This window comes from Epargyreus clarus, unplaced genomic scaffold (assembly GCF_041222505.1).
Source record: "Epargyreus clarus isolate Ecla_fem2 unplaced genomic scaffold, WU_Ecla_fem_2.2 ptg000029l, whole genome shotgun sequence".
NCBI lineage: Eukaryota > Metazoa > Arthropoda > Insecta > Lepidoptera > Hesperiidae > Epargyreus > Epargyreus clarus.
Window position 1 is genome coordinate 4,556,124 of NW_027332235.1, and position 12,608 is coordinate 4,568,731.

A 12,608-nucleotide genomic window follows, 5' to 3' on the forward strand; every position below is an offset into this window, starting at 1 on the left:
TGTTTTCGTCCCGCTAATATCTACAATTTGCTGTTGCGTCGCGACATATTTCTATATTCTGAGCGGAATGGAAGTTTGGCGCGGATTCTACCACTGATTCCAAAATTCCAAAAAATACGAATGAAACAGTATTTTTCCGCACTTTTTCTTCTATTTCGTGTTGTTTTTGCACTACATAATTCCATATGTCGGCATTATTCCGCGTAAACTACACCATAAAGGTCGGAGACGAAATGGGAAAACCGTTAGCTATTTTACTTATGTGTCTGCCATTTGTGGCTTCCTTCAATTACAAGGCAGTGAGATATCTTTACTAATCTATGTTTATTACTTGAATTTTATAATCCTGTAATCATGCCCATTGCGTCGAATTCGCCGTATCTATACAAGGTGTATAGTAGTATGAGCTGTTTGGGAAGAACGGTGGTATGTGTGGTCGCATACCGTCATACGCACCAGACGGTGTGGCGAGCGCCAAGCTCACCTGGGCGGAGCCCGACGGGGCAACGCGCTAAGAGGACTCCGGTTGCGTTCCTTTGGAGATCCCGGAGCCTTCTATACAGCCACCGAGGACGGCCACCGGGGGGTTTTAGTGCGGTAAGAATCCCACATAACCCTGCGTCGCTCCCAAGGTACCGGGTACCTTTTGAAGGGTTCCCCCTCGTAAACAAAAAAAAGTAGTATGAGGTGTTACCTCCAGCTGCGGGTCGATGCTGTGCGCGCGCGGCAGCGGGGCGTCGTGCGCGGCGTCGCCGAGCGAGCGGTTGTCGCCCACCGGCGTGCGCGGCTGCGACGACGGGTTCGATTCCGTCTTCAGGCCCGCTTTCGCCTGGGAAACGTATTGCACATTGTATTACTCGTTACCATTTAGACACACATTAATATTTTTATAAGCGTTTTACTTTTATATTAGCTTGTATTTTATGCAATTGACGTTCGAGTTTTGTAACCAAACAAAAAACTTCTGTAACAGATGGAAGGACAGTGGACGCTCAGAAATAAGGTTCTCTTTTTGATTTACCCTTTGGATACGGAACCCAAAAAAGGAGTTTATAAAACAAGAAGGTATAACCTGTAATGTAATAATAAGGAATACCTGTAATGCTCTAAGCCTCTCTAAGAAAATAACATGTGATTTCTCGTCGTTTTCGTTGCTTATATCTGAAACAAAAATATATTTATCAAAACTAAAACATCAACTTATAGCTCTGGGTCTCTGTGTTAATTACAAAAATATTAACACGCTTTAACATACAAACTGTACTTAGGTTGAAATGTCAAATATTTTGTACGATATTTTAATTTTTTTAAATGTATAATAAAAGAAAAAGTTAAAGTACATACACAGCACTTTAGCTTTTGTTTATTAACTGTATACATTCCATTTAAAACACAATGTAAACATAGCCGTAGTTTTACATAAGGCTATATTTACATAGAACCGTCATACTAACCAATATTATCTGTCTTATAGTCGTGTTTGTAGATCGGTACGGAGGCGAGCTTCCTTTGTTCGCCGACCTCCTTGAGACCCCGCTCCACGTAGTTACGGAAGTAGAAGGACGAGCCCTGCATGAACGTCCAGATGTCCACTTCTGGGTGACGCTCCTAAGGAACCAGTGGAAAATGTGAAAACAGTAATAGTTGGACGTAAAGTCCAGTGTCCATGCATTTCTGGATGTTTCGTCATTACCGTTAGAAATCATCAGTTGCTTCGATACCAAAAACAAATATGAAAAAAAATCGGTGATTAATTACGTAATTGAAGCTATATTTTATAACACATTAACATATCTCTAGTGAAGACTAACTTGTTAGACCGTTTAAGCTAACGGAATAGCTGAAACAGAATGATCCTTTATACTGATTTTTAATAATTAGACAGTAAACAAATAAAAAATCCTGCTAAGTAGAAAATATGTATTGTTTAAACTCACCCGAAGATCATACAACTGCGACAGCGCCTCTCTGTTATGCTCTTTAGATCCTATCCGCTTCAGTATCAACGCGAGCTCCTCGTGCAGCGCTCGCGGCAAGCGCCCAGCGTTAAGCGCCGCGTTGCCCACGCCCACGCCTGGGCCCACGCCCATGCCACCACCCATGTTCATGTTGCCGTTCACTTCAGTGGGAGTGTCTTTCTTCTCGTCCAGTTTTAGTTGCTGTTTAAAAAATAAGCTCAGAATATGATAAACATCAAAATGGTTCACCCTAACAATTAGAAATGTTAGATTATTATTTATTTAATTGAAGACAAATTTATTTGTCGACATTTGGCGACTACTCAAAAGTGGAATGATACAGGTTGGGATTTTTTTTCAAAATGAACTCTTTCGACTCCCGGATAGGGAAAAATATTTTTAAACAACTAATAATGCAGTTTTAGTTTTTATAATTCCTTTCAGCATCGCTAATCCTTATAGTTACTGATTTAGCCCTGAAGGCTCATTTGAAAAATTCACCCTCTATAACTACATAGACACTTCTACCCATATAAAGTATTGCTTATAAAAATATCAATTACTGACAGTCCCTAAATTAACTAACACTCACCTTCAATACTTTATGCAAATAGGGATAGAGATCGGACTCGTTGACATCAGGTATCTGCGTGAGGTGGTTCGTGATGGACGCGCCCTTCATCTTCACCAGCGTGTGTACTAATGTCTTCACTGTCCTATTTTATTAAAAAAAAAAACACTCTTTTATTAGAATCATATTTTATTTCCGCTGATATGTAACACTAGTAAGAACTTGGTTATACAGTAGTGGTAGTGGAAAATTATAAAAGTAAAATTGGAAATTAATTGAAAAATGTGAAATAAATATAAAAATTCTTCAATTCTTTCACTACTTGAAAGGTAACCAATTCAAAAACTTATCACATTTACACAAGGGGGAAGCCAAGAGGCGCAAGGACAGGCAGGCTGTTTTGACTTGCAGCGAGTATAGTCCGCGCCAAATTTCTTGTCCGCTCTGAAGTTGTTGCGCATAGGTGTCTTCGTCCCGCTGATATCTACAATTTGCTGTTGCGACGCGACTCGTTTCTATATGCAGAGCCGACTGGAAAATTTGGCGCGGACTCTACTAGGAAAGTAATAATTTTAAGATTACCTGTATGGCGTATCGCTTATATCCGGATTCTTCTTCCAGTAACTATTAGGGTATGCCTTATAGAACAAGTGGATCTTGTAGAGCACGGCGTCGTAGTCGATCGAGTTGACGTCCCATGTTGAGATCATCTTCAGAGTCTTCCAGAAGCACTTGAGCAGCAGATCTTGGTACCGAGGGAACGCTGGATCGGTTTCCACTATCGACTCGTGGAGGAGGGAGACTATAGCACTGTGAATAAACATTGGAAAATTATTACAAACTTTATTTAAATTATTATTGGTTGTATTATTGGGATTAATTTAAACTGGACATATCCTAAACTAAAAGGGAAATCAATATGTGATTACTTTGAGAAATATGTATTAAAGAATTGTGAAGCTTTTAGAAATATTATAAAAAAATACATTCGCATGCGCATATCCCATAATCTCAGAATCACCAGACAAACCACTTATTGTGCTGTTGCCTGACAGAGCACCAAACCCTCAATTGTAACGCAGTTTACAGTGAGTGTGCTCCAGCACACAGCATCAGTATTAGTTCGGGCAGCAGCGAATACAGAACCGGCTCGCAGAACACAAACACATACGCATGCACGCACACAAACACACACATACACATGTACGCATACACAATACTCCCGGCTCCCGCACACCATCAAAGGTCGTCAATATCTTAATCATTTGTATTGTTTATTGTATATAATATGTATTTATCTGAAGTATATGTATTTATTTATGTATTTATAATAAATTACATAATTAATTTCATGTATTTATAATTAACACCTGCCTCCATTTTCTCCATCCACCAAGGGATGACTGGCAGAAAATGCCATCAGGCATTAAGTTTGCCCTATTGTATTTGTTATTTTTATATAGATAAATAAACAGTACAGGTAGCTCTGGAACGACTAGAAAAACTGGAACACACATACACACCACAGCAGCGCTGTGTGCTCCAGCTCCAACACGCACTACTAGCACCAACAACAGCTCGGCCAGCACCTTGTTCGACACACACACGCACACACACCCACTCACCACAGCAGCGCGGTGCGCGGCGAGTGCTCCAGCACGCGCACGCACACGTTGTTCAGGATGCGCACGAGCCGGTCGCCGTCCGCGCCCGCCGCGCCCGCGCCCGCGCCCGCCGCGCCGCCGCCCAGCACCAGCAGCAGCTCGCCGAGCAGCGAGCACAGCGCCGGCTCGCCCACTTGCGACCCGCAGCCGGCAGTCTCGTAAAACTGGGGAGAGGAACAGTTTTATACGGATTTTAGTAACCTTCAAGTGGCAAGTGGTAGAGAAATACAAGCTTCTTAATGTAATTGGGAGCTGATTTACTCCCTATACTAGTCATAATCGACTTCCTTAGCAGGAGGAACAAATTTATAATTGTAATCAAAATGATAATGAAAATGATGTTTTACATGGACATATGGACCACTCCACAAAAATATAGAGTAAGATAAAAAATATATATTCATAATTTGGAGTGACAGTATTACTGAAACTGCTAAAAGAGATGATAGAAACATCATATTTTCTTGGACGACGGTGATCCCTTACTATCACAAGTACTTTAATAAAATACCGAAACAATTTATTCATATTAAATTAATGTAAAACAAAGTAAATAATAAAAATATCATACCGTGGTAAGCGCTCCCGCGAGGTACTTATACGCGGGAAGAGCATGTTGCGAGTTGGCCTGCGTAGTGCGCAGCCTCCTCAGCTGAGTAGCCACCGCAGACAGCAGGCGGGCTTCGTGCGCCGCTAGCGCCGGGCCTCTTCCAGAGACCAGCGCTCCCGATATTAGGGACAGCGCTCGGATTGCAGCCTGGAAACGTGTATTACCTATAGTATGTAATTTCTATCCGACATCCAATTTTAGGCAATAAACTCCTAAGAAGGGTCAATGTCAATATATAGGACAGTATTTTTCGGAATACCATATTGATTTATTGGTACAGAAAAAATATTGCCGTGTGTATCACGTATGTGACATTAGTAAGAAAATTGTAACTTCGTTATTGAATAAGGTTTTTTGGGTAAATATATACGCCTTTTATCAATAAATTTTGTTGAAATTCCGCACTTGGCTAAGCGTGATAATCACCATAGATAAATACGTAGAAGGACGATGCAATTAGTCTCATAAGTATAGACCCCTCTTACACCATTATGTGTTAAACAAACGACATACGAAATATACAGAATACCAATTTGGTAATTAGTTTTACCATAAGAAGTAATTTTGTTTCTGATTAATTTACTACACGATTGAATCTTTGAAAGGCAAATAATACAAAAGTAAACTCACATTAAGATCAGGACTGGATATAGAGTGTATGGTGTCGGCTAGTTGCGAGTCATCCACGGCAGCGGCGTTGTGTGAGTGTTGTTGGTGTTGCGTCGACACCAGCGGGTGCGGAGCGATATGACGCGGCGGGGACATGTTCACCATGCTAGAATATAATTCATGTTTTAAAATTTAAATGGGGATACAGCCTATTCGGAAATTTGGTCACTCATCATGCTACCCATTGAAACCTGTAACCACCACCGCATAGAGCAGAGATATAAAGTAAATTCTAGTTGCAATGTCACTTCTTTTCTTGGAGTTTCTTGTGCTGCTTCTTCTCCATAGCGAAACACCTTCCGAAACGGTGGTAGTATGTTGATTTCAAAAAGTATTCTATATGAATCAATTTTGAATAAATGAGATTTGAATTTAAATCTGCGTATCAACTTATCATAAATGAGCAAAACATAGGGTAAATTGATTAATTAAATACATGTAAGATGTTTGTCTCATATGAGAGTTAATCAGTATCCACACCCTTACACCGGAATACACGAACTGCTTCAGCCAGAAATAGGTGTAACGGTAGTACTTTCTCGGTCAACCCATACAGGATTTATATTTATAACCTATTAAATTATATGAACTTCAAATTTACTAGGTTGTAGTTATATCTCACCTGGACCGTACAGGCGCGGTGACGGCACGAACGGTAGACGCCGGTACAGGTTCGTCCAAGAATTTCAGATCTATCTCCGGCAGGTCTGGCCTCTTCATAACCGGCACGGCCGCGTCTAGCTTAGCTATCAACTCTGGGTCCAGGCCGAATGGACCCGTTATCACCCTGGGTTCCACTGGAGCACTAGATAACAAAAAAACAATCATGAAAAAGGTAATCAATAATACTAAAATCTTAGAAAACTTATTGTAATATGTACAAGCGGAAGAATTATTACAAAACAAAAAAAAAAACAAAAAGAATGGTACACATAAGTGGTAACGTAACGTACGGTATCATATCATCACTGGAAAAGCTAGAAGTCTAACATGCAATCGCTCCACGTCGTCTTTTTTAGCCCTTATAACCCTTTATGGTGTCAAATTTGTAAAGAATCATTCGTAAGTTTTCTAATTTCCCAAAAGTAGTATAAATTCAAAAATCCGTTATAAATATGTGACTCACGGTTGCACTGGTGGCGGAGGCGGTTCTTCAATCTCCTCCTCCTCATAGTCTGAAGCGGGCACCGTGTCCACCGATATGACGCGTCTCGAAGTTTCATGTTCCTGCTTAGTTAGTGCAAGAACTTATGATTAGTTGTCTTGGTATAATATTAGATATTGGTGAAAATAAAACATGTAAGGTAGTAGTTCTCTTAGTAGTAGAACATGCTTGATTGTGTTGCTATTTAAAGGTTGCGATAGGAGTATCAATGTAACAACCACTGGATTAAAGGATTAGAGGATTAAAGTTGGTACAACTCTCTGTGGTTCGACTCAGACGGCACCACCGCCACACCTGTTTTAGCCTAATAACAGCCGTGTTAGGCGCTGCTATGTTTTGATTTGAAGGGTGTGCTAAGAGAGACATACTTTTCAGAGGCATTCTAGTTTAGTCCTTAGGGGTAGCGGCGCATCTATAGGCGACCTCAGGTAGGAATCCAACCTTATCTGGGTTTGATAACAGATGTTCATGGGCGGTAGTAGCCAGTTACCCTGGGGTGGACGGCATGCTTGTCTGCTACTGGATATTGTAAAAAAGATAACACTACACTTTATCCAAACTCAACTTACCAAGTATCTTTTTTTTACACTTTTATATCTGTATCCAAAACGCACTTTAAAAGACGTCGCCATTTTATTAAACTAACAACATTAGCATATTGTAGTCTATTATTAAGAACACTTTGGTTTTTATATTTTACAGTTTTCGGTTAAAACCTTATAAACATTTATACAGATAATTATTGAGTAAATATTACCACAACACAATATAATTTAAATTATAGAATTAAGCAATAAAAAATATCACAATACAACTGGAATTATCTATTATATAAAAGCTACTAGAAAAAATATCTACAATTGATATCTTCTGATAATTTTGGCAGATCTATTATAATCATTGTTTCGTCGGTAAGTATTATTATTGTATATCTTAATCTAAGATTATTCAATTATTGCTGATACTTGCAAGGTCAAGATAAAAATTTATCAATTCGTATTAATTACATAACATTTGGCTACTAGCAGTCACCCATCTAGTTTACGATTTAACTTTGTAGAATGATTACTATGGACATCTGTAATCAACCCCAGATAAGATTCTGAGGTTATGAAATGAAATGAAATATTTATTTTGTATAGGCCAACGGCGGCACTTACAAATTGTCAGTTAAAATATTTTCTTACACACTTCGGTTCGGTCGGTCACAGGTGCAACTCTTCGGTTGCTCACAGATGCGCCACTACTCCTTGGACTAAGCTCGAACGCTTCGGAAGAGTATATCTTACTAACCACATCCTTTAAACCATAACACAGCAGCGCTTAATTATAACACTGCTATTATTAGACAGAAATAGGTTCACCGGTGGTGCCGCCGGAGTTGAACCACAGAGGATGCTGCCATCTACCACCTATCACCTGACATTACACCGACATTACATGTACACCGATCTACAAAGTTAAAACTTTGTAGATCGTTTGTTGTGCGATCTCGCCTACGCGCGCTTTAAGAATGTATTCCTAATTTAGGGATTGCGATCTGAGATGAAACTGTCTTTTCTACCAAAAAAATCAATTGTTTTAATTGATCTTAAGTAACGAATCGATTCAGAAAATCGATATTTCATCGATCAAAAAATCTAAATTCAATTATTTCGAAGCTGATTGAATATTAATTAATGAGTTACACTTTTTCCTGACGACTTTATTTTCGTTAGCTTCAGGGGCCTGAATAGATCGAAGATCGATTTTTGGAGAAGCGATTCTTCAGGCCTCGATTTTTGTGAACCGATTTATCACACTCCGATTCCTAATTCCCATAGAAATGAGAAAATTCTAATTGTAAATTAATGTAACAGTAGGTTCTAACCTCCTGCGGCGGTTGCACGGGGCGTCCGCTAGCGGAGAGCGGCACCAGCATGGAGCGGCGCGCTTCGGCACTGCGGCTCTTGCTCGCGCGCTTGATGCGCTCCTCTAGCAGCGATAGGTCCTTGTCCGAGATCTGTACCAAACACGACACACTCAATCGAGTATTGCATACAACTAACCCATGTTATAACCATAGATTAGTAAAGATTACTCACTTCTAACAAGAAAATGTAACTTGTTTTGACAATTGAACCCAATTTGACCAGTTTTGTCGCTCATATTTTCGTGTTTGAAAAATATTTAAAAAATGTAATTTTTAGATCATTTACGAATGAAACGATATTTCTCCGCACTTTTTCTTCGATTTCGTATTTTTGCACCACTTAACTGCGCATGTCGGCCTTGTTCCGCGTAAATTACACTATGACAACCATTAAATGGCCGACAGAATTATCAGCCGTTTAAGCCATTTAATGGCTTCCTTCAATTACAAGGCGGTGAGATATCTATACTTATCTATGATTATAACCCATATTGTTAGTTCTAATGAAGACAGGTGCAGATCTGTGACAAATGCAACACACCCTCTCTCAATCAAATTTTGCATACGTCTGACTACTACTATTGTTGAATTCTACTGAAGACAAGTGTTTGGTCGAAATCTGTACCAATAACATATACATAGCCTCTTACTCAAGCATTGCATACAAGTTGACCTATATAACTGCAAATTGTTGTTGAGTTCTACAGAAGTGTGCAATAAAGAATATCTCTCGTTGTCTGTCCCTGCCCTGCTACAGTTTATATCTATGTATCTTATGAGATGATAATTTAAAGGTTTTGTCGTAAAAAAACCTCGTAACGCACGATGATAGCTGGTAGAAACTTCCCGTGTCAATAAATACCCTCATATTTGCTTACAACTACTGGACGAATAATGCGTTACCAAAGTTTGAACCCTATACGTCTATACGAGCTGGTCGCAACGCATTTGTTGTTTAAACTTCAAACTTAAATCACCATCTGTAGTTTCCATTATCTACACAAATTCTCTAAAATTCGTAACTAACCATATTCATGATACCAAAACATGTAAACAAATTATCAAAAGTTCCTCAATCTGTCTATAAACGAATTTTAGACTCCCTATTTCAAAATTCAAAATAATTCGTCGCGATTAATAATAATAAAAAAATATTATTCGCTAGTAATAGAATCCATACCTGTCCAATCATCTTGTACACCTTCTCCCCATCCAGGAAGTACGCCGTGGCCACACAGTTAAGTGCAGCGGATCGCACAGCGTTGTCTCTGTCGCCGATGTGTCGCGCCAACTCCCGTAACGCCACAACATTGCCGCTGCTACCACTGCCGCCCACTACCGCCGAGCCGTAGGTTTCCAGCAAGTGGTTAATGCACTCTAGACATTCTGTAAAAGAAAATTAATGTTAAAGCAAATTACGGCATATAGGTAAGAAGTGAAGCCTGTAGATAATATAAGTAATATTTTTTTAGCATAAAATATTTAAGTAGTATCACTTTTAGAGAGCGTGTAATTAAACTTATGTACGAAAATTTTAAACACGGACGCACACATACACGCACACAGGCACACAAATAAATATGTTTTTAAACTTGATATTGTGTGTAACAAGAAATTTAGCTGTTATAACCTCTATTATGTTTTGTTTTTCACAGAAATATTATTATTATTATTTAGTAGTTATATTAGTGATATACCTGCTCTCTGTCTTGCATTTTTGGATTTGAGTCCTTCCATCAAATAGCCGAATAGCTTTGTAACTGAATATACGACACATATTTGCTTGAATAACGCCTTCACGCCATTTCTGACTGTATCTTTAGGGTCTCCCACCTAAAATAAAATTATAGTTTTTTTTTTAATAAGTTCTAACCAACGTATCAAGTGAACTGCATATAATATTCTGCATGTTATACAAATAAAATAGTATTTAAAATTTAAATGCAGTTAGTATTCCTTTAGGGAGGTCGATATAAAAAAAAAAGCTATATTATTTTCATTTATATTAAATCTATTACTATCTCAGATGATACGTAAGAAAGTTAAGGTCAAATATAATAATAGAAATATACCACAATTTACCTTCAACACAAGATACGGTATGAAGCAATTGGCCTCATACTCCGCCATTGTGTAATCAGCGTCTATCAGGTATTGGAACACCAAGCTGAGGTACTCCAGACCCTTGAGTAAGACTGAGGGGTTGGTGTCGAAGAACCGCAGTGTGATCCACTTGAGCACGAGATCGAGATTCGCCATGAGTGATGTTCCGTTCTCATGTAGATCTTCTGACAAGGCTTCTAGTGCTTTTAAGTGGTACCTAAAAAAACACTTATTAACTACAGTACCAATGTAAAATAAATGTTCAGCTCTTCGGATTAAAAGTATATGACAAGGAAAAAGACGCCAGGGCATATTCAGGACTAAACATTTTACAAATAAGTAAACGAGGGTTATCTTGCACAACCTTTAGCTTTAGCCGACTTCGAAAAGGATGAGGTTTTTTATAATGACTTAGAAATCGGATATTACCTAAAATCACTGTGAAACATGTTGGCAACGAGTTGCTTGTTGAATCCGGCGCCGGTCATCTGGTCCTTTAACAGTTCGAAGAATTCCTCGCGTGGAGTCGTGAAGTTCCATTTGAGCACTAGAACAAGTTTAATAAAATATATAACAATATATGCATGAAAAGATGTAGTAAACTCATCGTTTATATGTGGCTAAATGACCTCATTATTTCTCGAAGTAAATTAAATTGAAATGTCCTAATGTTACTTTAATATAACAACCGTATTTATAGCAAATAAACTTATTATTCAAGAGAAACCCAACACATAAATACTATTTAAAAGATTTATCCATTCGTATTGGCTAATCTTAAAAACTGCTGAACCTATTTTAACTAGACTTAACTAGAGCATAAACATGACGTGACTGGAAGGTAAAATAGACATTTATACAATAACTATAAAACCTAAACCAAATCCGAAAATGTTAAAATGTCGTTGGGATTAAAGAACTAATTTGTACATACAAGTCTCACCCGCATGTACATCTATAGTTAATTATATACCTTTAAGTTTCTGTTCATCAATGATACGTTGATTCTTAGCGTTGTTATTCGGTAGCAGTGGCGAGAAGTCCTCGTCGTCCTTCTTGCCGCGACTCGACGCCGACGCTGGCTTAGCGGGACCCTAAAACAGAATAATTATCGAATCTGAGCGCATCATTTCAACGTTTCCTTCCTACACAAACCGACCCTTCTTTGACGACCCGCGTGACGGAACTTTCACCATACCAGTCTGAAGCGCAGAGGGTCCCGGGTTCGATCCCCGGCCAGACTGATATCTAATTTAGATTTCTGTTTCTGGGTCTGGGTGTTTGTGTATTTGTTTCCGTGTGTTCGTAGTACCCAAGATACAGGGAGTCTTTGTGTGGTGCTGAGTATAGAAAGCACTTTTAAATATGAAAATAATACTAAAGATTTATAAAATTATATTAATTCGAAATCTCTATATAAAAATCAATTGACATAATATAATAATTGCAGTTTAATAAGGAATGTTCAATTGTATATAAAGATTTTACACAAATACTCATAAACACGCATGTTCGTTCTAATACACATACATACAAAACAATCACGCAGTCTTAAAACACAAACAAATGTAAGCATTTACCCACTTTAGCTACCAAAACAACTCCCTTGCTAACAAATCGAATGTAACGTACCTTAGCTTTAGCCGGCTGTCCTTTCTTCTCAGCTTCCTTCTTTAGTGCGCCCGCCGATTTCACCCCCCTCGGCTCGTCCTTCTTGTTCTTGGAGGGTAGGGGTTGCACGGGGAGGTTCGGACGCGCCTTGTCTAACGCCGCTTGCACTACTGCTTTTGAACCAGGCTGTCAATGTTACACAAAAATTGATCCACGTGTAGCTAAATCAATGAACGATTTTTGCAAATTTTTGGCACTAAAAATTAATGTCATATTTAATATGTCTGACAAAAAAAATACGAATAGATTTCTCGATTACTCAGAATCAACTACAATACTAATCAG

The 12,608-nt window shown here is 38.7% G+C and overlaps 1 protein-coding gene across 1 annotated transcript in view; it reads right to left on the bottom strand.

Moving 5' to 3' along the window:
• The window catches only part of msps (msps cytoskeleton-associated protein 5), a 37,931-nt gene that overhangs the window by 3,825 nt on the left and 21,498 nt on the right, over positions 1-12,608 (bottom strand). The window contains exons 19-36 of the mRNA XM_073089201.1: positions 12,285-12,449; positions 11,626-11,746; positions 11,082-11,199; positions 10,632-10,869; positions 10,247-10,382; positions 9,730-9,935; positions 8,508-8,639; positions 6,599-6,699; positions 6,095-6,277; positions 5,434-5,578; positions 4,765-4,950; positions 4,155-4,357; positions 3,112-3,339; positions 2,551-2,674; positions 1,938-2,159; positions 1,455-1,608; positions 1,097-1,161; positions 695-829 (exon numbers count right to left, since the gene is read on the bottom strand). Coding sequence (XP_072945302.1) covers positions 695-829; positions 1,097-1,161; positions 1,455-1,608; positions 1,938-2,159; positions 2,551-2,674; positions 3,112-3,339; positions 4,155-4,357; positions 4,765-4,950; positions 5,434-5,578; positions 6,095-6,277; positions 6,599-6,699; positions 8,508-8,639; positions 9,730-9,935; positions 10,247-10,382; positions 10,632-10,869; positions 11,082-11,199; positions 11,626-11,746; positions 12,285-12,449 — 2,862 coding nt within the window. The remainder of the gene's footprint in view (positions 1-694; positions 830-1,096; positions 1,162-1,454; positions 1,609-1,937; positions 2,160-2,550; positions 2,675-3,111; positions 3,340-4,154; positions 4,358-4,764; positions 4,951-5,433; positions 5,579-6,094; positions 6,278-6,598; positions 6,700-8,507; positions 8,640-9,729; positions 9,936-10,246; positions 10,383-10,631; positions 10,870-11,081; positions 11,200-11,625; positions 11,747-12,284; positions 12,450-12,608) is intronic.